This window comes from Folsomia candida, unplaced genomic scaffold (assembly GCF_002217175.1).
Source record: "Folsomia candida strain VU population unplaced genomic scaffold, ASM221717v1 Fcan01_Sc002, whole genome shotgun sequence".
In the NCBI taxonomy this organism is placed as follows: domain Eukaryota; kingdom Metazoa; phylum Arthropoda; class Collembola; order Entomobryomorpha; family Isotomidae; genus Folsomia; species Folsomia candida.
This window is the reverse complement of record NW_019091194.1, coordinates 7,277,993-7,303,239: the sequence shown is the minus strand read 5'-3', so window position 1 is coordinate 7,303,239 and position 25,247 is coordinate 7,277,993. Positions and strand designations below refer to the sequence as shown.

Below are 25,247 nucleotides of genomic sequence, written 5' to 3'. Positions count from 1 at the left end.
AAGACTTGCTTTCTTGCTCTACTTGAGCATCCTTCCTACTCATCATGTTTCAATGCATGACATGAGTGAAATTGTACTCCATTTGTAAGTAAAATCTTGCCTTGACTGGTTCAAATTGCGCTCAACATTATCTACTCTCTGCTGGAGTGCATTGAAGTTGTTCCAATAAAACGTAATTGTATATCGGATTAAGATGGGAAGGATGTGAAGGGAAATTGGATGCGATTTCATCCAAGAAGTGGAAGGAAACGCAGTGCGACGTTACAGGAAATTGGAGGAGTTTGCAAAATAAGCAAGTGTTATATAAATATGTACTTCATACATATATTCTCTTTGGTTAAAAATTTTATTATTCACTTTTTTGGACAAATATACTGGGATTTTTTTGGCGTTTTATTACATTTAAATAGTTAGGGAAATACATATTTAAAATTATTTGTAGCAAATATTGCAATTGAGTTTGGAAAATAATACATTTAGATAAATACTTGTGGTAGTACATACTTGTACGTTCATATATATATTTATAGTAATTTACTTATACATGTCTTACATAAGTTAAATATTTCGGATGAGAGAACATTAAAAAATAAACAGTAATATGATATTGATAAATGCACAACTCAATACATGGTGTCGTAATTATTTTAATAATTCTAAGGTAAAACATTTTTGTGTGTATAACACTCAATTTATAAGTCTTTAAGCAGCTACTGAATAGATATATAGATGTATGCATACACTTATTTGGTAACACTTGATCAACATCCACAATACTGTTTAGACATGAAAATGTATATTTTTATGCACAGATAAAATTCGTTTCAATATCACATAAAATATTTAATTTTGTAGTTTATCATCAGTTGAATACCACAAAATGTTATATTTCTCATTTCTGTAATGTTTTCCATTTCACAATAGAGCATACGGTCCTTTAATACAAATTTTATTACATGGTGAAATATATGTACATTATTGAAAAATTGTGGAAAATGCCCTGATTTGAGCATGCATTTATGTAACATTCCACATAATATTCTACCATAAGAGTATGTTGAGTTTTAAGAAAACTATCTTGCACGGTGTAACAATAATAAATATTGACCTCAATAAAATTTAATCTTTAACATTGGACCATACAAAATAGTTTTTTGCTAATGTCCAGTATACCCTTAGTTAATCTTAATAGATAATTCATCATTTTCTTCGAGTGGAATTATTAATATTAGCTTTCAGACAATGACCGTTTTCACCTCAGTTGTTGGACGCTTGTGACTCCAATGCTTCCTTGATCGTGCTGGGCCGGACATCCTTTCGCGATTTATTTCGTTTCATTCTTTTCGTCAAACCGCAGCAATTTTTTCTAAAGCTGCCATAGACCAGAGGATTTACAGAAGAATTTGCAACTGCCATCATAAACAGGGCATCTTGAATGCGTTGGTCGACCCTCTGTGCCGTTGCCCAATCAAAGCAGTACCTGTAAAGTACGACCAATCGTTAGGCATACATAATATAATTTATAACTTCAGCTCGTCAGTTACGAACTCAAATTTCCAATGCACAATTTGTGTCATCTTATGATGTGCTACCTGAATGCTAAATATTTTTTACAAGTACGCATTTGTAAATGCTTACATAGATTTGAATACAGTTCAGTCAATTAGGAAACTATACACAAACAGAGGAGATTACGTGGTGTTTGAATTTTGCAGTTCCACATTAGTTCTCTAAAAAATCCTAGAGGTTTAGTTCCATTTGTACTCATGCATGTATGTACTTACGTATGTTACGTATGTCAACCCATTTGCACCCATAATTTTTTGTGGTTTTGGTCCCCTTAAAGGGTTAAGCGGGACTAACTATGTAGGCTCATAGAGCTTAGCTAATGCTACGAAAATTTTAAAGAATTATAAACGGGCATTGAAAACATTGAATATAGTTTTTCCTGAACGTACCCGCATTTCTTTGTGCTGCTCAGAGAAGTTACACCTGAGTAGGCAAAATATATAAAAACTTCCAAGATGAAGTTATTTCTATGTAGTGCTATCTGAGTTTTTGTTTGAAGAAGTTTGCGAGACAATACAAAAGAATTGTTGACAGTTTTCTCTATTTTTTTGCAATGTCATAATCGACACTATTGTCAGCTTTGTGTCAACTCTTTTCCGCATTTTCTCAAAAATTCTTCTCAAACCCGCACATCTTACTATGTGCGATTGGCACTCTTCAAGATAAAAATAGGCAGTTACAGTAAAACTTTATAAACTACTTCCCTGAGGAGAAAATACGCTGAACAATAAAAATGATTTAATGCCACGGGGCAGCTAAACCCATGATGCACTAAATTGTACTGTAAAAGGTTTTCTAATATATACATAAGTACTTATTTGGCAGTACCCCAACAAAGTGAAAATGGCAATGTTTCAAAGGACCAGGGAGCGAGTGAAAGTTATTAAAAAGAATAAATGATGCTCGACCAAAAACTATTAATTTCTGGAGTTGGGTTCCAAAATATTGATTATATCAGGAAACCAATTTGATAGAATAAGGTATGAGAAAGAGGAGAAAGTTTTTCATCTTGAAAATTGTGTGTTGCCTTTTTTTGCCTTGAACGTTGAACCACAGGGCTAGATTTTCGTACAGTTGACAGCGTACCCAACTCGAAAACAGCTGAAGCGTCATCCACGAGTTTGCATAAATAAGCTTATACATACGTAACTACGTAAATATGTTGACACCAAAATTCATCGTATTTCTTGGTATTCCTAAGCTCCTTTGATAAGATTGAATATATTGAGCGAAGATTTTCGTAATGAAAACACACATTTATATACCTATTAAGTAGGCGAGTACAATTTTTAATGGTAGCTTATCTCCAAACATATCACTGTTCGAGTTAACCTTTGGACAATGTTGTGCTTTCCAAGAACTATTTTTGCGTCCAGATATATGTATAAATTAAATGATCCAGCAATTACAAACTATCCAGGAGAAAATTCTGTTAACGTCATTCATTTTCCACAAACTAGAATTAGAAATATTCCTTATCCTAATCTACATTTTGAAATGGAGTCTTAAACTCGCGTCATCCAGATTTTTAAAAAAATGTTACATAAGTAAATGGGTATGGTGTTTATATATGTGTATGTTTTTTTGATGAGATCCACGGTTTTGGAAATAATATTTAATCTATAAAACATTCAACTCATTAGAAGGAGGAGATTACAGGGGGATTTAGACCAAAAATTAATGTTCTTGGTTTGGCACAAGTCCAGGTTGAATAGGTACATATATTTTATAATAGGAAACATCTCATTATTTCTTTGCCAAGATAGAAAATTTAGTGGTTTAAATTCCAGGTATGAAATGCTGTAAAATTGGTATTTAACTTACTAGTAGGAGAAATTTAGACATGCTATAATATTTTGAAATCCCTAAAAAAAGGTGCAAAGTATTCTGTTGCTTATTTCTAAATTTACTTAGCATTAGAAGGAATGCTGTGCCGTAGAATTCCTAATTTTATCCTACGAAAGTTTGTTCCGGATAGAAAAGGTGAAGGTGAGAGTCAGTGAAAGTAGAGGGAAAGTGGAAAGTGAGGTCGATTATGAATTTTTATGAGGACATTACAAAGAATTTATCGGTTTTCTTCTTCCTGTTTTTCATTCTTCTCTCCAGATACTCACAACGTCTGTCACATTCAAAATCTATGTATCCAGTTATGAAGAATAGAATACGTGTGTACGTGAGTACATAAGATGCTATGCGTTCCGTTGGATTTTAATAAGAATTTTACCTTCATTCCTAGAGGGCAAATTGTTGCTCAAAATGTTCTTTATATTTACACACATACTTATTTGCATTCATATATGTAACCACGTTCCACAAATATTTAATTTATATCAACATTCCTCCATTGTGAAAATTAGTGACGGTTCTTTATCTCTCAACTTTCCTACTGAATATGTATTTTAAGCCAAAAGTGCGCATTAATATTTAATCGTTCGGAATTCTGTAATGAGAGAACTTGGAAAGCCTTCGGAACATCAAACAACAGGAGAGAATATTATTACGATTAAAGGTATAAACTTGACGAAGAAAATAATACTATAAAATCTTCTTCATTATTTGTCTCCAAGTTGTGCAACTAGGTTATGCAAATATATTTTTCATTTGAAACTCAAATCAGGTTAGGATCAACATTACGAAATGAAATATTAATCCAGACTTTACCCCAGCCTGAAGCCTACTAAATATGGCAGTAAATGTTAGTGTCTCACAAAATTGTATTTTAGAGATATGTAGGTGTTCAGACTTTATACCTTGAGAGTTATACTTTATTCCACAAACGTGTGCTCATTACAAATAAGTCGACATGTAAAAAGACCATGTACTGCCTTTCTCAGGCGTTGTCCATAATGTTTTATTCTGCCCAAGAGTACAACTTCTGTATGTAACCCATATTATTTAGATTAATGATTGAATGAACAATGTCTGAAGACTATGTAGTACGTACCATATGTGTATATACATACGTATATTATAGATATATGCACATATCGTTTTCTGCACATACTTATATGTATTCGTATAGTTTCAGTTCAATATTAACAGTATACTGCAGTGACCTGCAGTATATTTGACAACCGTTGTCAAATTCTGCAGAGATTCACAAAAAAGTTTGAGTGTTTGAATATAAAAATGAATTTGTCACATAAAGGACATCAACTTTCTAGACTTTATTTTTATGGAGGTTGCAAGGTGCATGGTGATTTCAACTTTATTCCTCTTGCTCAGATTATTAGGTAAGACACAACTGAGGACGAGTATTACATAGGTATGTACGTAAGCGCATAAGTATAGAGAAGTAGTGCATTTCGTTGAGCTTCATTTCCCTAACAATTTGTCTGCATATTGCGTACACCTACAAATGTATTTGTAAATGCGTACAAGTGCAAAGGTTTGACTAAAAATAAAGATACAATTTATAGACCTCGTTTAGTGGTACATTTTGTATATCGAAACGAGACATATTTATACGGAGAAAGCCGTGTGACAGATATTTATATTAAACTGTAAGAAAGCAATCCAATACTAGCATTATTAAATAGCAATATTGATATTATAGCGGTTCTTATAAATTTCTAAATGGAGGTTTGTTTGAGTATGAAATATTCACAATTGTATTCCTGGGTTTATGGAATTACTACCTGCTGATAAGATCACGTCACTCTCACATCTACAATAAACCACAATAATAAACGTAATAGGTGTCTATACTATAATGTTTTATCATCATAAATTCTGAGACAAGTGCAAACATACCTCCTTTAAGGAGGAACCATAAAGTAATCTTATTGAGGCCGGTGATGGAGAAAGTACATTACCATACAAAGTGTAACGAATTACAGATACATATCAGCCACCCAAAATAATGGATAAATACGAATATGTACAGGTGGAGTAAATCAGACATATGCAGCAGTAATTACCCATAGCAAGTGACGTTGCAAATACAAGTTGTGATTTGTGTGGTAGGTTTTGAGAATGAACTTTCACCACACGAAAGATACATATGTATACCTCTTGCATAAATAAAGTGCATACTTATATGTATTGCAGTTTTAGAAGAAAACTACTTATACAATGGGAAACTTCAGGATAAGTACAAGATTGTCCAGCCAACCTTGTCATTATTGTTCATGAGTGAATAAACTTGCACCCCACTAAATCATCTTGGACTGGATCGAGTCCATAATACAAAATATGTACCAGGAAACCAAACTTCTCGCAAATCTACTTCCAAACCTTTTATAAAAAACAAGCACGGACATAAAACTAATTGAAGAGCTCGCAACAACTTTCTTACACGTTCTCATAAAATCCCTTCTGGGGATCAAACTTTTTTTACGTAAACGTAAACACTCATCAGCGCCCGTTAATATTGATATTGTTATCCTCCCATTCTTCCCATTCACGTTTTACTGATTCCAAGAACATTTCAAATGCATAGTTTCAATGAAAGTGAAATTAATTTAAGGGAACCCCACAAAAAGAGAAAGTTCTCACAGTGTCGCTAAGAAGTAAAAGAGGTAAAAATGTTACTCGTCATCGCCCTTTATCAAGCTGACTAACTTGAATGGTTGAATGATTATTAAGTATACGGTAACAGGAGGAAAACTAATTTGGCAGGAGGAAAGTAAACTTGCAGGATTTATGAGAGAATGTCAATTATCATGCGAAAGAAGCTTCATTTACATTTCATTACTTTAGCTTCGTAATTTCATGAGCGGATCGTAATGAAAGTGCAGAACTTTTTTAATTGGGAATAATTTTGAGATGAACGAACGGGTTCCTTCAGGAATGCAGAGAGTCGATAGCAGAAAGACGTGACGTCAACGAAAATGATGTATTTTTAAATATTTCGCACTATTTCGCAGTGAATGTGCTATTTTTGAAGTCGTCTCCAGTGTTTCAGACACACACACACAATGACGCACTTATTACGCCTATTACAAAAACTACATGTGTACGTGCATAACTCCTCGTTCTGTTGAAACACAGGTTTCTTATGAGCTAGATTTAGGATTAGCCATTGTTCACAGTATCTGTGTGCACATACTCGCTTTCTCTGAATTTCCAAGTCAGTACCATCTGAGACTGCTTTGAAAGCAAGCCTTCTCGCAAAATTAAATAACGTCCAGCTTGTCAAAACTTGAAGCATGAGCTCACTCGACAAGCGAAGGCAGGAGGAGATAATAATCGAATAATTTAGTTTACAACTGCCAATATGAATAATGAAAATAGTATAACTTGGATGTTATTATGAGTATATGATCATAAATTAATGACTTTTGCGTGGATTTCAAAGTTTAGAATTAAAATTAAGAACCTGTCACTATAAAAATCTCACCAATCTATTAAATGTGATGAAAAAGCCATGATGATTTAGGTTTATTTCTCTCAGAAATCCGTTGGTGTTTAATTTTATCTACGTATGTAAACCTCTTACTAGACTCAAAAACTTTGCTATATGTAACACCATATTCTGTCAATCTATCCTAAAAATTGACACTACAATAAAAGCTACAAGTTTTTCAGCCCATTCGGATTATCCGTCAAGGACAAATTTCATAGTAAATGCTTGGCGTTTAAACTATCCTTCGAATCTTCTGGAAAAATAATACAAACTTTTCCTTCTTATGCATACATAGATAAAATATGCATCACTTTAATATGATTGGTCAACCATGTAAAATTCCTCTCTACTTTAATATTCACACAACGACCAGCCAAGCAGGACTTGTTCAGTAGTTTCTCCATGAAAATAAGCCAAATATCTACTTGTGCACACTGCTCCGAAACTGCCTCAATATTTGATCTGTCATTCCTCCTGACCATCACACCATTCTGCTTTATCACGTACACAATTTGAGAGATGAGACCGGCCGCAAGAAGTTTGGAAGCTGGGTCCAATCCAACTTCATATCTATCTCCTGTCAAACCCATACATCACTCATCTATATGAAAGTTTTATGAACGCTACCATTTTCAAGTATGCACGACATGCCATAGAAGATATATATTTCTTATCCATTCAATTTACCATCACCACAAGCGAGTAAATTTAAACCCATCAATAGTTTACACCACATCTCCAAAAGACGTATAGATGTGTGTGAATAGTCTCATTCTCGTATTACGTGAGAACAACTCGTCCATTGATCATCTTGCTGAACTTTGCAAGCAAACTGTACTTGTGTGACCTTGTATATTCACACTTCCTCTCATTCAAACACCACGAGCTCCTCAAGATGAAAGAGAAAGTCAACAAAGTAAACTCAAAGTAATATCCCTTAGCACTCGATGATGTTGACTTCAAAGTTTTAATCTAAAGTCATGGACGGTTCAACTATACAAAGGAAGTGATCACACGCTAAACTAATGCTCACCATAGTGTCATCACGACGTACGGGGTCCAACATAGGATGAATACCAGAAGGATGACGATTGTCAATCTCAAGGTCCGGCTCTTGGCCCTGGTAATATTTGATGTGGCATTACTGCTCATCCTCAGAATGAGCTGCGTCTTCCCATTACTTCGCATCGACATGGTCCTCGATAGCTGTTCGTTATTAGTGCTTGCCATAGGAACACTGATTGGGGTCAGTGGGTTCATCGATATTGAAGTTGAGGAGTCATCTGCAATACATGAAATAGTACGAAAATCCAGAGGTTATTTTTTTCTAAACTGCAAATTTTCTCATGAGGTGAATTTCTAAATACCCAGAGATTCGTCAATATCGTTCTGTCCTTTAAGTTGGCAGTGACATTGGTTGTTAGGGTTGGATGTACTATTGTCAGCAACACATGCACATCCAGTATTCTGGCAATCGTCCTCTCCAGGGACTTTTAAGAAGGTTCCACGGCTCCATCGAACACTTGCACTCCGATTCTGTGTTCTTTCTGAAATAACATGAGAAACCTTATCAATTATCTTAGTGATAACTTATCACTGATACGCATGTTAAATTTTTCTAAGAAACGCTCAAACACAAATTTCTAATTAGATAGATACACACAATTTTTTTTTATTTTGTTACATGTACCAAGGCTATGTATTGATGATCACACCGCTGCTGAAGCGCTGGATTTATCGAAATTTCTCTGGTTGTCTGAACATAAGACACATCACCAGCATTAAATGAACGTGCACACAAAGGTCAACAATATGTATTTTGATTTTGACTGTTGTCTACCCATTAAATTTGCAATATGATATTTTCCACATGACACACGAGCGCATTAATCCTATTTAATCCTACAAAGAGGGATTTAAGTCCGTGTATTATTTGTGTTTTTGATTCCACGTATTTTGAACCCCAATATCATATCCGACATCATTTTCATTTCATGAAATGTTGGGTTACCACTAGATTAATCAGTTCGTTATTCACCGGTACATTACACATGTTTTTTGATATTTACTCCCACTACAACCTAAATATTACCATTAAAGTCTGACCCCAATTTAAATAATGGAACATTCGTCTACACTATGTATGGTACTTGTAATTCATGCGAAGTGAAATCAACGTACATAAATACGTATTTATCTTGGTGGAAGCTAAAGTCAAGGGAAATATGTACGCGTTATTTTATGAATGTGCTAATATTGAAGGCTCACTTTTACTGTAATTCATAGCTTACACCTACTTTCATCCTGATGAAATGAATCATGATGTAGGTTCACAAAAGTAGATGTATCAATCAATAGCAAAAGAAACCCAACTTTAACCTTTTCATTCGTAATTTATTATTATTACTGACTCTGTATGATCATCTTCACGGTATTTGAAAGAAGCAATACTAATCAAAATAAGAGCAAAAACCAGAATAAGTCTGCTCTTTATTGCGATCTCAGAAGCATTGAAAAGGGAACCAATTCATTTGATCAAAAAATGGGCTCGAGTCTGAAAGAAAGCTCAACACGTATGTACATATAGCCAGTGACCAGCATGTATTTCCACTATTTCCTTAGAATCCTAAGCTCCAGTTTCGTTGAAATATACGTACGTACATAATACAAAGCTACCTCCACGTATGGTCACACTCCCACCTACATCAATACTAAAAATAAATAATGCTATCAGAGATATCCAAACCATGTATGTAAATATGTAACTACACTAATTTACGTCAGGGTATAACTGGCATGCAGTCTGGATACATATGTACATAAATACGTGACAACTCAAATTTGCGAGCGATTCAAGGCGCACTCTTTTCTAAAAGGCAATAACTTTCACTAGTATGAACCATTTATCGGACAAATGATGATGTATCTACATAATGTACATACATATGTACATAGATCGAACCAAACCAAAATTCCGATCAAAACCACTCCAATAAATTCTTGTTGAATGGGAAGTGCACGAAAGGATTTTCGAGTGGGAGTACATACACTTCTTTCTTCGAATCTGTTCGAAATTTACAAAGGGTGATGGTTAGACGAAAGGATTTGCAAGAGTTTCTTCGTGGTCTATTAAACAAGGAAACAGCTTGTGTTTGCTACACAGACTGGAATGGGCAACTGGTGCCGTGTGAGAAGGTCGTGTCATTTGGGTCCCTTCAAGTGAAAAATATCCTTGCGGTCTACATTCTGTTAGACTATTTTATTTCCCTCCGCCATGAAAGGAATAACGAGCATCGGCTTTCAATTCGCAAGGCCATGGTCGCACATGTCGTGCGAACACTCGTTGGTGACATGACAAATAAGAGATGGTTCCGAGGACAAAAACGATTGGGTTTACTCTGGCAACCTATAATCAGATGCATTCTTGATGGTACCCTCTCAACACACTTGGGAAAGTAAATTGCAGCTGTTATCTGTTGGTTAAAGTTTCTGTGGGATGTTCCTGTTTTGAGTGCTTAGATGAGCACCAGTTTTCAACTCTCTTAACATATTTTCCAAATGGATTTTGTTACCCACATAAAATATGACTTTTAAGTATTCATTTGTGCATAGATATTTTCTAATTTATTAAACTCAATGTTTAGCAAATTTCATCAAAATTAGTATTTGGAAAATATTTATAATGGTATTTTCTCACATTGCGTTTTTTGTATTAACCCTTTACATATATATATTTTAAAACCAGAACCTTAAAAATATAGCTGATGAATCTGGTGGAAAGTTTTTTCCGTGAAACACCAGACTTCACTTTTGATATTACAGCGCAGTTTTATAGATCACTAAAGATTGTGTGCTGAGACTCTTAAAATGCACTCAAATATTTGCAAGCATAGAAATAATAAACTAATTCTTTAAAAAAAACTTAGGTGAGGCTTGCTTAAAAGGAGAAAACAAGCTGTTATCATCGTGTACTAGAATAATGTGCTAAATCAATGTTCATCTCACCATTTATAATTTTCGGTAAATAGAACAGCAAAGTGTATGCGTTTGGGACCATTTGCCTCGCCGTGGGCCGTGATTGATTGTAGAATATAAATATGCCATCTTACGTGAATATTACAATTTTGCTGTAATTAAACTTTGTTACTTTATGAATTTTTAATCTTTGAATATATTTCTAGAATATGTCTAGATTTTTAAAATTCATGTTCTGCAATTGTATGTAATATTGTGCATTGGAATTTAACCTATACGCTTGATAAATTTCATCAGCAATCGATTATGGATAACAAAGTTAACCAAAAATTTTGTATCGTTACATACGACATATTTGCCGCATGTGATCTGAATACTAATAAATTATTAAATTATTTGAATTCTTTGTATCATAAAACGGCCCACGGCGAGGCAAGTGGTCCCAAACGCATACACTTTGCTGTTCTATTTACCGAAAATTATAAATGGTGAGATGAACATTGATTTAGCACATTATTCTAGTACACGATGATAACAGCTTGTTTTCTCCTTTTAAGCAAGCCTCACCTAAGTTTTTTTTAAAGAATTAGTTTATTTTTTGTTTTTAAGTCTCTTTAAGTTGTCCCCAATAATAGACACCCCAGTGGGTGTGGATACGTGACGTACCAAATTAAATTCCCCCGTCACTCGTGGACTCATAGTAAAGAAATGCATCAACATCATATATACATACATACACTTTTAGAAATCTGTAATTAAATTCTCAGTGGTTGCTACTGCTTATCGGTAATAGCAAAATTATGTGCGTAAGATTTGCTACCGATATAGTTAGGCTTTAATATCGACCTATTACCGCACAGTTTTACTTATCAATGCCGTCTTGCTAGGCATTTCTGTATACCGCTTGGTACATTTTAATACTGGATTTCTTAAAGTGCATAAATGAACATAAAGGTTTGCATACAGATCATGCTTCTTTTGTGCTGGTTGCTAATAGAAACTTGGATTTATTATGAGTACTGAAGACCCATTATAATTAACTGGCTGCATATACGACCAAGAAAAGTCTCTCATTCCTTATCCGATTTCGCTCGGGTTTGTTTTAAATGATGCGTTATAGATTTCCGCACATTTAATATCAGGCTTGACACTATCATTGCATGGTAAAAGTGAATTTGCCAGTCATTTGAAAGTTTAAAATCGATTTTAAATGCGTTGAAATAAGATTGGCATGCCCCTCTTATTGACTGGCATCATCTACCCAGCAAGGTCTGCACGATTGCCTTTTACACCATTTTGATACGATTAGCCGTTTTGCCACAATCTTGAGTGGAATTTTGGGAGGGGGGGTCTGTTCGCATACTTAGGCTTCGCCATAACCATGCATTTTTTCATGTGGTCATGGTTACTATGCCTCACCTAAGAAAAAAAACCTTCTTATACTAATAATTTTGAAGGGCTATACTGCCTGCCAAATAATAACGTATTTCACAGAAAAATTACTTTTCAAGTTATACAGTCATGCAGCAAATGCAACCTACATAAATATTTATATTCATATCGTAAAATGAATGTAAGTACATATGTATATTTGTATGTGCATATGTATTTACAAACTTTCTCCAAGTTGAGTGGGCAGCTGAAATTGGCAAACGCGAGATTGGGTATATTTACCGAAATTGTTGTATTTTCTACACAGCGATGAAGTCAATCTTGTTGAACAGCAATATTGGCTTAACATATATATACATATGTATTTGTTGGTTTCCTAATTGCAAACATTTACTGCGTTCAGAAATAAGTACATAAATGGGTTCGCTTTTTCAATTTTTCTTTTATGTAAGCACAACAGTGAAATCTACCCCCGGCAATTTTGCTAAAACAATCATACAGCTAGGTCATTTGTATGGTTTACAAGTTTTCAGCGTTTAAGCACGAGTTCCAAGTTACTTGTAAAAATGGGATAAACCTCGAGAGACCTGAATCAAGGAACATGTTGTTTGTTTCTTGGAATAAGATAATAATAAGGTTTGTTTGTACTATGTTGTTCAGAAGAAATGCTTCAGTATGTTGGCTAACTTTTGTGTTGTAATAAAATAATATTGTATCATCCCTTCTTACAAGTAAATATATGTAGACGAAGGAATGAGACGAACTTGGCTAAACCCAGTTTCACTTTCGATAGGTCCACATTTAAATTTTTCAGCCCCTCCAATGTGGCACGTAGGTTATTGGTAGCTAGAAATTATTCCGTTGCTTATGAAATGTGCTTTACCTATCTACTCACGATAAGAATAAGCGTCATAGCTTTATATTACCTTGGCAGATGTCTGCGTTGCATATAAATAGTGAAAACATTATGTTTTTAGCACGAGTCAGGGGTTATGGAACCGGTAAGTCTGTGTGTTTGTGTCTGCATCTGCGACACGCTAGCGGACGAACCACTGAACCGATTTTGACCGACTTGGTGCTCTCAACAAGGCATTGGATGAGTTCGAAAATGGGCAAGAACGGTGCTTCTGTATTAAAATGTCGAATCCTTTTTTTCAGTGTTTTTCATAGTTTGTCCAACTACCAAATATGTATGTAATCGAAACTGATGGGCTTTTGAACCATGTAACAGTATCATTCTTAATTATTTTTGTGTACAGAAATCAATTACGCAAAACGTGTTTTAAGCTTTCAGTATCATGCCAAAGAGAAAGTTATCAATGTCTGAGACTTGTCCTACTGGTGTTATTTAGAATTACCTTTTTTCTTGCAACCTTGCATTTGCATCAGTCATAGTGCTAACAACTTAAAAATTAAATAGGTTTGATCGTAATACAATTTAAACTTTCAATTGACTTCATCCAAACCATAATTACAATTCAGATTTGAATTTCGTCATGTTTTAAAATAATGTAGACAACTTTCAATTTATGTTATCAAAATGTTTAGTTAAATGTGTGGACGGTTGTAACTTCAGCAGTATTTACAATACAAAAAAACGTCGATAAATTTGTCTTCCTAAATGTGTACTTACCAATAGAAGATTGGCTAAAGTTGAAACGCAGTGCAGTAGCAACCTTGGAGCTGGGCGATGGTGTAAACGTCCCAATTGAATCTCTGCTTGCATTGCCACCATTCGGATTAACTCTCAGATTGGGATTAATCGGAAGTGATGTGCTTGCTGACATGGAATGAGACGCTGAAGCTGAGTTTACTCGTCGCAGAGCATTGCTGGCTGGGTTGCTGTTGTTTATCGGAGGTGTTGCTGAGGTCGAGATTGGGTGGGAAAGTGCATTGTTACTTTGTTGTTGCCTCGATTTTCGTATAATTTTCAACAGGATCGCCGTGTATGTAAAGATTATCACGAGCAAGGGGACAAAGTACATGGCAGACACGGAGAAAATGGAGTACATTCGGACGTCCTCAGGGGAAGAGAGGAATGATGAAGTGACGCACTGCCGGAATGTTATGAATTTTGGATGAGTTTCTACACTGAAGAAGATAGCCTGTAAAGTTTAAGAATAATTTTGTGAAATTTAATTACCATTATTTTCTATAAATAGATTGAGTTTACATTACTAAAGAATTACTTTCACTGAGATATCACTTTCAACTAAAATCAGAGTCACCTTAACCGTTCTCGAAGTAAGAAACCGGAGAAAATTTAGAATCCTTGGGGATTTTGTAATCGTTTAATATGCAAATTATACACGGTTTGTTTAAAGTGAACTAGGGCATAATTATTCGCAGCACACAAGATGTTTAGATTATTACAGCTCATGCATTCAAACAGGCAAGCAATTAAATGCAGCAGGGAGGGTGGTGACGAGGAAAGAAATGAATCTTGACAGAATGACGGAAGGCTTTACTTTCTCCAAGCTTTTCGACCGACCAACGGAAAAGACTGGATTATATTGAGTGGAATTGAAGTGAACAAACGCTGGAAATAACTTTTTCTACATCTCTGCTATTCCTTAAAGACTTCTTCCCAACTGCGGCGAGGAAGCTACTGGATTAAGTGGATTAAATTACTGAGACAACTTGTTGGACTGACTGACAGATTGAGGGAAAGTTGGCTGGCGACTTAACTAAAATTGCAGCTCAGACGACTGCAGACAAAAACTGTGTGCAGCACAAGTACTTTGTTTTATTATCGACGACTGCGATGGATAAGATTGACTCATGTGTAATGTAATCTCATTTGAATTAGAGGGTAAGTTACTATGTATTTTTTCCTACTGCTACATATCATAAATTCAATTAGCAATTAAGGACTTGATGAATTAATCCATTAAAATTCATGTTCACATAACCTGGCCTACTGAATCTTCTCTTGGGCGAGATAAGTAAATTTCTCTTGTAACAAATACAGTGAGTGGGTTTCCTCAACTCCACTACTGTCATCTGTAACTCAAGGGATAATGCAACGGGCTGTGTGACAGTCACAATCTTGACATTAAAACAATCTCTTTGTGACAACAATGCATACATAAAACCTGGGAAGACAATGTAGAATGCGAGAAACTCACCATACAACTAAAAAGTTTGTATGGAATGGGGAATTTCTAAGAAAGTGGGGAGAATGAAAAACTATAAATCACAAGAATATGTATACGGGTAGGACGTTAGCAGAATAATGCTTTCTCCTCTGCCTTACTGCAAGGAACAGTTATAATCTCAGTTCTTAAGCACCTCAACAGCCAGATTCTTTTATTTCCAGTGGACGTCATACAGACAAAGTAGACCAAAAGTGGCAGGTACACAAGCAAACATAGACATTCATACATAAAACTAGCCGGCATGCTGCATGATTGTAGTTGAGTTGGGAGATTTCAAAAACACTTGAGCCAATAAATCTGTTTTAGTCCTTTGTTTTATGGTTTGAAGAACCAGTTGATTCCGCTAAACTGGAAAGTTTGCGTTATTTAAGCAGCTTTTAGAATTTTCATCGTACATGCATTTCAGAACATTCGACTGATATTGGCAATTAGTGAGCGATTGTCTGAGATTGAATCAATTCAATTTGAAACTTTTTGACTAATTAATTTTGTTTTTGAACGTTCAGGGCTTTGCCAAATGGAAAAAGTACAAATTTATTTCCAAGTATTTCCTGTAGTTAAATCTCGTATGCCTTGTTTGGAAGTATTGCTAAGTATGAATATTTACCTTGTTGAGAATCACAAAGGTTTTTTGAGAAATACTTTGCAAAGAAAATCTTTTCTGTTCACAAAGCCTCAAAGTAGCAAGATCATATATTGAAGAGTTTATTGGGTTTGTAGGAAAGCCAAATACAAATAATAGCGTTGACGGTTCCGTTCTCAATTTCATTCAATCGACTCACGAAAACTCTAGTTTCTTCAATCAGCAACCAGAGAGAGGAAACGAGCTTCATAATCCAACCAAATAACAAGAACTCATCTTCAGTAATAATGAGCAACTCGTTCCTGGGGATGTTCATTCGTTTGATTTGACACATTCGTGGACACTAAATATTGACGTTTCTCCATTTCAATATTTGGTGTCCACTCAACCAAATTAGTTGCATTGAGTTGTTCCATCGATACAATAATGACATCCTGCTGGGTGTCTAATCTGATATTTCCAGATCTTTGCACATATTTTGAGGCTATACAGTTAAATATATTATTTGACATTTGTATGTATATGGCGAGTAAGTGGATGCCACTGTCAACTATTAATTCATATTGTTAACGGTTAGTACAGGAATAGTACTTTGTGATAGCTTGGCAATTTGATATTGCTAGCTTGTTGGGAGCTATTAGATTAGATTGTTTTCGTATATGCGACTTCGAATATGTTATTAGTGGATGATTCTTTGTATAATAATCATCGGTTTACGATTGTGCAATACTTATGATTAGGGTGGTAGTTTGAATTTATGATGATATCCAAATAAAAGTCTAAATGATCCATTATATTTCCAGTTCCACCTCTATACCGCTTGCTATGGTTAAATCAAAACGTAAAGTGTTTTTAAAATATAGGGAAACAATTTGAAGGGTACAACTTTCAAGGAAATTTCAATTATGTTTTATTTGCGATGACTTTCAAGTTATATAGCCAAATTCGGCATGTGTTAAAAATATCTGAGATATATATGCATCTATAATCAATAAATATAACATACATTCCCCTCGGTTTAGAAATCATGATAGATACATACATCTAAATATGTATGAATATGCAGCAAAATTCTTGGTGCAAATATGATGTATACCTGTTTAATACTGAAGTTCTGTCAATAGACAAAGGTAGGAGAAAGGTGATAGTTGGAACATGCCAGGATGTGCCTTTTTATTTACATTCGAATTATATTAGCAGTGTTTGACAAACAATAGATAAAAACACTCTGCTGCAAGTTTCAATATTGATAGACCATTCAATTTAATCGTAAGTGATAAGTAGGTCTAAACCTTTACTAGACAGAATTTTATAGAAAATATTTTCACACAATTTTCATAGATATACAGTTTTAGCTCGACTTAGGGCTTACGTACCAGACCAGTCATCTGCGTCTGACGTTTGTCTATCCCTAACTATAGTAAAACTCGTTTAAACGACTTAGAACTTTGTAGTACAAATTTACTACGGGCAAATGAGCAATTTCAAAGATGGGTAAGATCACTCAAAAGAGGTTGACCGGTTGGGTCTTTAAGATCGGATGGAGTCATCGGTGCAGAATATTAGGAATTATTGGGTAGGGTGATCTCCACTGTTTTTTAGAATTGTAGAAGGTTTAAACTTGGTACGAACGCTCAAGTGCACATAGATCTAGGAATAGAATTTTCAAGAATTTGTTTATCAGAGGGACGCAACAGGGTGGTCCACACTGGTTTTACAAGTTTTTATAAGTGAGAGAAAGTTGAAATTAATGTTTTTGGGACCGTTGAAGTATGCATAAAATGATTTGAGAAATAAACGAGCTGACGGGAAAAAATTGTAGTGATGACATATTTACAAGTATAAACCCTGACTCGGGCTAAATAAGGTTGCACACACAGTTAGTTTTTACTCTCAATCGTGAGTACGTAAGCTCTTGCTCCAATGTGTACGAACATAAGTTCATACAGACACAAATTTTAGGCAATTATGTGGACATCGAAACTACATTTCAAATACTAAAAGATACATTCATACTTATGCTTTGTTATATCTATAATTATAGGTACAATTTTCCTTCCTTGGTTCCTTCCGTCCTCATCCTATCACACCTCTCCTTCAATTATTGCGAAGAGCTATGTGTATTCGCCTCTATACAAACATAGTTAAAGGTAAAGTATAGAATGTAACATTATGGGGCATTTTGCACATAAAACCCCAATTTAGATCCGGCTTTCTGAGTATTGTGTCTAATGTCCACATTCTGGTCTGCTTAATGACATGAGGCAGTATTCACAACATACTCGTATTTCTGCACATTTCCCCCAAAAATAAGTATCATATCACTTTCGAGAGAAAGTTTTTCTCAAGGTATCGTATTTGGCAAATCCTTGAAGCCAAGAACTCACTTTGATAGGATCGTGAATGGAGTGGCAAGCTGATTAGGACGTTGATAAACCAAACATTTTTCTTCTCTGACGCAGAGTCAGCATTAATTACTGACTGCAGACACGACATGAAAAAAACACTTGAACAATAGGCATTCTACAACTCTTCAGATTTCATTCAACGGAATAAAGTAATCTGTAAACGCCTACGCGTGGTATTTCATTACAAAAACAACAACTTGTGTTCAATAACATTCACTTTGATTTAGAATTGATGAAATTGCAATGTAATTTTCGGGTATCACAGCAAGAAATTCCATGATGGCTTTTATGATATATATTGAACTAGCTGAACGTGTGGAATAAAGGTTATTCGAAACACGGGAATTGTAGTAACTCTAGAATCTATTGACAAAATTAAGTAGAGTCAGGTCATTACCAAGAGATTGATGATCAGACACGCAGGTCATTAAGATTGCACGTCCTGCATCCCACACCACAACGAAATCATACATAACTCACACATGGACCAGCTTTATCTACTTTTTGCTATCGGAGAAAGTAGAAAGTCAAATTATTTACTGGATTCCAAAAATTGGTACCTTATACAAATATTTCATGTGGATATATTAACCGGATGTGATGCAATATATCCGTAATATTTTATCATCGACTTTACTTCTAATAATTGTAATTTACCATTATAAAGTTGCCAATACAAAATGAAAGAATTAAGTATTTAAATAGATAAGGTTGTCTATGCTGCAGTTTACTAATAAACATTTCATTCTCCGGAATTAAAGCGAAATAAATCCGGACAAATTATCATAAATTACAAATATATGTAATATGTAAAGGTTGAACAATAAGTACATTAGGAATTGCTGCAGACCAGTTAATGCATATGGCAAATCATGACAAAAAATGAATTCCACGGTCCGGAAGCCGGAACCTTTTGATTAAGTGACAAGCGCCTTACCATTGGACTACCACGACATTGCTATTGCCTTTACTAACTGGTCTCCTACTCTTATTATGTCTCTCGCAACATGTATAATTTCTAGTCTTCCGCAGTGCCATCCACATAATTTATTAAGTCCCAGAAGGCAGCTACCAGAAGGAGATGAAAAAACCATTTGTAGAGATTTATGGAGAAGAAGATTGCGAGAATGGCTAAATAACCAGACAACCTACTCTCCACTTATCGAATCCGCTACAACTCGAAACTCGTGTTTCGCTTGTGACGATCTTGTTTAACAGACTGTAATTTACATTACACTTTCTCCGCTCTTCTCACCATTTTAAAACGCCTTGGTGGTCTTGAATTCTCAAACAGTTAAGCTGTAGTCTTTTCCCATTTTTGTGCATTTTGTAAATATATGGAAGGCAGGTACGATTAATCACAATTCAATTTTGCTTTCTCATCTAAACCATCTTACATGCGGGGTACTGCACACACATTTATACTTTTACTTAGCATGTGAAATCGCTTTCGGTAATGGGAGTGGTTTAAAGAATGAAATATTGTACTGTGAACTCATTATATGAAACGCAAATGCATTAGTGGGATTAAATTACGGAATTTGGGATTCGTGGTTAGGAGCATGAGTTCATTAATCTGATTTTGTGTGATAAGCTGAGGAAATAAATTCAAAAACATTTATTGCAAAATCGAATTCCATATCTACGTCTTTCTTTCTTTTGTCTAATGCGCCGTCTCGAAAAAAATTGTACTGCAGTTTAATTTGATGCTAATGCAACAATATGAGATTTAATGTGTTGTTTGTCTTGTGAAAGCCAGTTTACATAGAGCCTGTATGCTAAACAGTTTTGTTGCAATTTTCCTTTTGAAACTCTTGAACTTCACTGTATATACTTGCTCCAGGTGTCATTAGACATACATATATTTGACTTTTTGCCAAGTAAATTTGCCTTATTACCGTCCCTTTTGTTCTTGCCAAACCATAAAATCTTACAGCCACAGCGTCCGACGTTATGCACAAGTGAGCACATCATCCGTTGTGACCTTTCCTCAATGTGCGTTGTTACAGGATTAAAACTTTTCACTGTATGACGTTCATGCATGGACTCGTATTTATCTAATAATCTGGAAGTCTGAGGAATAATCAACAAATAGTTTGGATAATCCTCTTCCATCATGCATTTCATAATAAAATTGCGATAACCTGAAAATAAAACTAAGCTAATTACAAATAATATCATGATTTAAATGGTTCTGATGTATCGATTTTCCCAATATTTGCTACAGTCACAGTATACCAGTAAAGAAGTAATAAGTTGTTAATTATCTACAAAATTTGCGAAAAAATTCATGGACGTGTAACTGTTCAGCATGTTAAAACTTCTGCATATGTACATACATTGACATTATTTGACATTTTCCCTTCTCCTTAAATATTAGTGCTAGAAAATTACAATTTTATTTTTTAATATGGGTTTTAGAACCACCAGGGGTTCATTTCGAGCAAAGCTGTTCTTGAAGTTTTGAAATTCGTATTCGTTTGAAAGTCCATAATTTTGTCGTAAATAATTTCGAAAATTCATATTTACTCATTATGGCGTGTTGATTGACCAAGTTAAATTTGTCCTGGTCAAAATCTGAGTGTATGTATCACTTGACACCATCGCATTTTGACATAAATAATTAGGTATATCACTCACTAATTATAGTTCGGATTACTCCTCTCACATCGATTTTTACTTGTATTGTTTGTTATACGCTAACGCTACACTATCTTTTGTGTCATAGGCTTCAGACCAGTTTTTGCAAACTGATATCTATTACCACTGAATAAAGGTCGAAATGAAATCGCTCAAACGTGTAACATATGCCATCATACGACTACATAATATTATAAATTTTATCAATATTGTGTATTACATGTACATACAATGTGTAACAATAGGCAATACATGTAATGAACAATCTGGAATTTTTTCGACAAAATTTGGAATGCATTGGATTGGATCACGAAAAATCGATATTACAAAAATGCTTACTCGATGAACTATGTACATATATTCGTAAAAACATAGTTTATGAGGATGTGCTATAACCTTTTTCCTACATATATTATTTTTATGCCATAGCATTGAACATGGTATGTTAATTCGCAAATTCCACATTTCCCCTTGAAAGTTTTACCTCTAGCGTCAAGTCAAAGCGCACGAAGGGTTTGTCGTTTGTAGATAATAATTTAAATTTATGAAGGTTTCTCGCAAATGAGAAATTGAATAGGGCCACTTGAGCATGTAAAGCACGGAATAGTGATGACTCCATGACGCGACTTGTAATCATACAGATTCACACAGCCTGAAAGATAGTCAGTCAGCCAGCCAAACCGAATGATATGCGAGAAATGAACAGAATTTAAAATAAGTTAGAGCATTGTCTTAACTTTGGTAAAAAATATTGCTAACATGCAAAGTTTAAAGCATGGCTCTGCATATATTAAGAGCTGAGAGAAAGATAAACTTTTCTCTACCTTACACATTGTCTGTACGCACTGCCCGATAGATAAATATGCAACGGGGAATATGAGACTCTATGATTTCAGAACTGGAGAAAGTGAATGCTGCAACGCTTTCTTCCTTCAAACTTTTAAAACTTAAAGGAAATTGCTATGTACATATGTATGCATTTAAATAGTCGAATATATATTGATTTTTTTATTATCTTCGCTTTATGTACATTAAGTTTGTTTTCTAATTCAACCAAACCCCCTTCAAGTTTGTCATATATTAAGTGTGCACAATATGAAAATTATAAACACTCACACACACTGTAGTATATGCATGAATACTACATACATACATATGTATACTTATTGTAGTGAATGGCATGAGCAAAATTAACGGTCAATGAACACTTGCCGACGAAATTAGCTTTCGGATCTTTTAGTTTAACAATATAAATAAACACGCTCTGCTATTGTCTTTCAATTTCCAACTTTGTCGTATTTAAATTAAATAGATGGAGACTGTGATAAAGTTTAAAATAATAATTACTCTACCATTCCCCACCCTCACTACTTTCACTTGAGAAAGCTAGAGAAAAAGGGAACCGCAGCTGAAGGTTTTCAAGTCATACGTGAAAACTTCTCCAGTAGAAATGTTTCCCTGTTTGCAAATTTCGGATGCTATGATTGGTTTTTGTTAAAACAACCAAAATGAATCTGAATGCAATTGTTTAGACTTTATGTTTCAAGTTTGGGTCTGTCTAATATCTACCCTCAATTTGTAATTTTTGTGTTTCTTTAAGATAGAATTGGGTCAAATATCTAATTACAGATCCGTACATAAACTTTAGAGCGTAAGATTTACAATCTGTTATTACCAAAATTGTGCTTAACATGCACATAATTTTAGAAAAACGGCGCATGTACGTACATACATATGTACATATGTATATGCATGTTTGCAACTGATGGATTACATATGCACATGATAAAAGTAAAATTGCTACCAGAAGTTTACCAGACAACTACAAATAACTACTGTTTGCACTTTTACTTCCTTTCTACATCCATCACAAGCAGAGTTCTTTCTCGCCCACGAAGTAGCGAAAAATGGTAACAAAGCTCAAGGGAATTTACTTCAAACGATTTTGTTCGTTGATTTTGCTTGTTGTTTTCTTCAGCAGAAAAAGGATAAAGTTATCGTATTAAACTATGGACCGTATTATAAAACACCACGACAATCATAAACATGCGTTTAGTAGTAAGGTCAAAATATTACTAGCATTAAAATATTCAGCTAGAAGAATTGGGGCAATCAGATATTCATACTTGCATAAGTATTCTCCATTGACCTTTTACTAGCTTACTTAAATAGTACGTGAATACACTTTGCATCTCTGCCCTTTTTGAAAATAACGAAGGAAATATCGATTGCCTTAAACTGGCCACGTACAAAATTTCTTGCTATTTTGACATACAAAATTTATCTAGATCGTGTGTATATTGGTTAACAATCTGAGTATGCATTTGTTGACACTATCATAGAACTGCTTATATATTTACTATGAGGTTTATGAGGTTGCTTACCTGTGGCAGAGAAAATATCACAGATGCGACCCATGCCAATCCCAGCATGACCTTGACCCTGTGCTTCCCACCTGCAAATTTGAGTGGAAATAGGATGGAGAAAAATCTATCAAAGCTTACACAGATCAAAACCATGGAGCTGAGATAAAGTCCGAATGCTCGCATGAATTGACAGAGTTTGCACAGTATATTGCCCCCATACCACTGAATAGTCATACGCCAAGCAATCTCTATTGGAATCAGGCAGAAAGTCACAATGAGATCTGCCACAGAAAGGTGAAGGATTAGAAGAGTGATTCGACTCTTGTGCTTCTTATACTGTCGGTAGCAAGAGGCAAACACTGTTAGATTTCCAGTGGATGCAATGATCCAAATTATCGAGTAGATAAGCACACTCGTCCTTGCACTTTGAGACATTTCTCTCATTTCTTTGGGCATTTCAGAGAACTCTGTGAAATTGTTTGAAGAAGAGTTTGTAAAATTACTGGTGGAGAAGTAAGTGTCAGAGGCCAAGTTGTCCGAAGGGTCCTCTTCCATTAACAGAGAAGACATGGTTGCGGACAACCACCAGCTACCGGTGCCAACAGCAGCCTGCAGGGAGTCATCTTCTTGGCGAAAATCCATAGAGCCGACTTCTTGCGAAAGAAACGTCTCAGCGGAAGCGTCATCCATCATTTATTTAAAGGTTTGGGCAGGTTTTCATGAACGTGGTATGCTTGTTTGAACTGCTGTAGTTAATAGTCACAGGTTGATTAATTATACTACCTCTAATTCTTGGACAAACTCTAATACTTAATTTTTAGCACTACTTATGCATAAATGTACTTTAGACTTTTAAAGCTTTCAATTAATTGGATTGCTTTGATCTCTTCTTTTAGGTTGAACACGGAAGAATGAGTATCTGAGTGGTCGGCAGGTAATAATACTGACAGGGTTTGTTCATATAGCACATAAATTTGTTTTATTATTTTATTCTGAACTAACGTTATACTACTATATGTAGCGGCTTACAAGTTGACAACCGTGACCTTTCTTGTCAGAGATGAACTCACTATTTGCTTCGAGTTTACTATGTTTGTAGGTTCTACGCTAGGACAAAAAATGCACCACTGATATTTGATAATTCTGCTGGAGGATCTGTCAATAATTTCGTTACGCTTGGTTTTTCGTCATCCAAGGATTTGATAAATCCGCAGTATCAAGCAGGATTAAGCTTCATTAAGGGAATCTTGCGTGTTCTATTTTTGAAGAGACTTGGATATGTCCAAACCCATCAAAACGGCAATTTCTCAAGTTGAAAGTCAAAAGAATTTATACACTCAACTTGTGTTTTCCATCACTCAACTGACGTGAATAAGGAGCGACGAGTAACGAAGGGATCAACTGGCTTTGACACTTATCACGTTTGAGGTTCTGAGTACTCGAGTCTTCCTTTGGCAGGTAGTGGGTAATGTAATCTAATTTTATTGACAGATTGAGTTTTTTCTTCAAAAAGCTCTTGGAGAATTCAAAATAAATCTCACTTTTCCCAAAGTAAACTACTCACAGCAATCTCACACCACCGACGCTCAGGCATGAACTGAGACCAGTTTACCCGGATTCGGGATTTTCTTTCGTTATTTGCCTCAATCTATGTGGTATTACTGAACTGTGGGAATCGTTCACAACTTCCCACGAATCTCTTTGATACGAGAGCTTTGTGAAGGGAAAGGTGTGCATTCAATCTCGTAAAGATAGCATTCAAAACTTTTAAAATATGTATTTGCATATGTATGCACTAAAATTATTGCA

The 25,247-nt window shown here is 35.0% G+C and overlaps 1 protein-coding gene across 1 annotated transcript; it reads right to left on the bottom strand.

Moving 5' to 3' along the window:
* Window positions 1-357: 357 nt before the first annotated feature.
* On the bottom strand, window positions 358-25,247 carry LOC110843323 (muscarinic acetylcholine receptor M5). The gene is made up of 5 exons (XM_022089282.2): window positions 23,457-25,247; window positions 13,917-14,388; window positions 8,284-8,463; window positions 7,950-8,199; window positions 358-1,480 (listed from the first exon to the last, which is right to left on the bottom strand). The coding sequence occupies exons 1-5, from the start codon at window positions 24,129-24,131 to the stop codon at window positions 1,258-1,260; spliced, it is 1,800 nt and encodes a 599-aa protein (XP_021944974.2). The 5' UTR covers window positions 24,132-25,247; the 3' UTR covers window positions 358-1,257.

Excerpts from the sequence above, each read along its gene's own strand:
- LOC110843323 (XM_022089282.2), bottom strand. The coding sequence starts at position 24,131 with ATGATGGATGACGCTTCCGCTGAGACGTTTCTTTCGCAAGAAGTCGGC. Across the intron at positions 8,464-13,916 it reads CTTTAGCCAATCTTCTATTG|AAAGAACACAGAATCGGAGT; the intron begins GTAAGTACACAT and ends ATGTTATTTCAG. Across the intron at positions 1,481-7,949 it reads TACGTCGTGATGACACTATG|GTACTGCTTTGATTGGGCAA; the intron begins GTGAGCATTAGT and ends CGTACTTTACAG.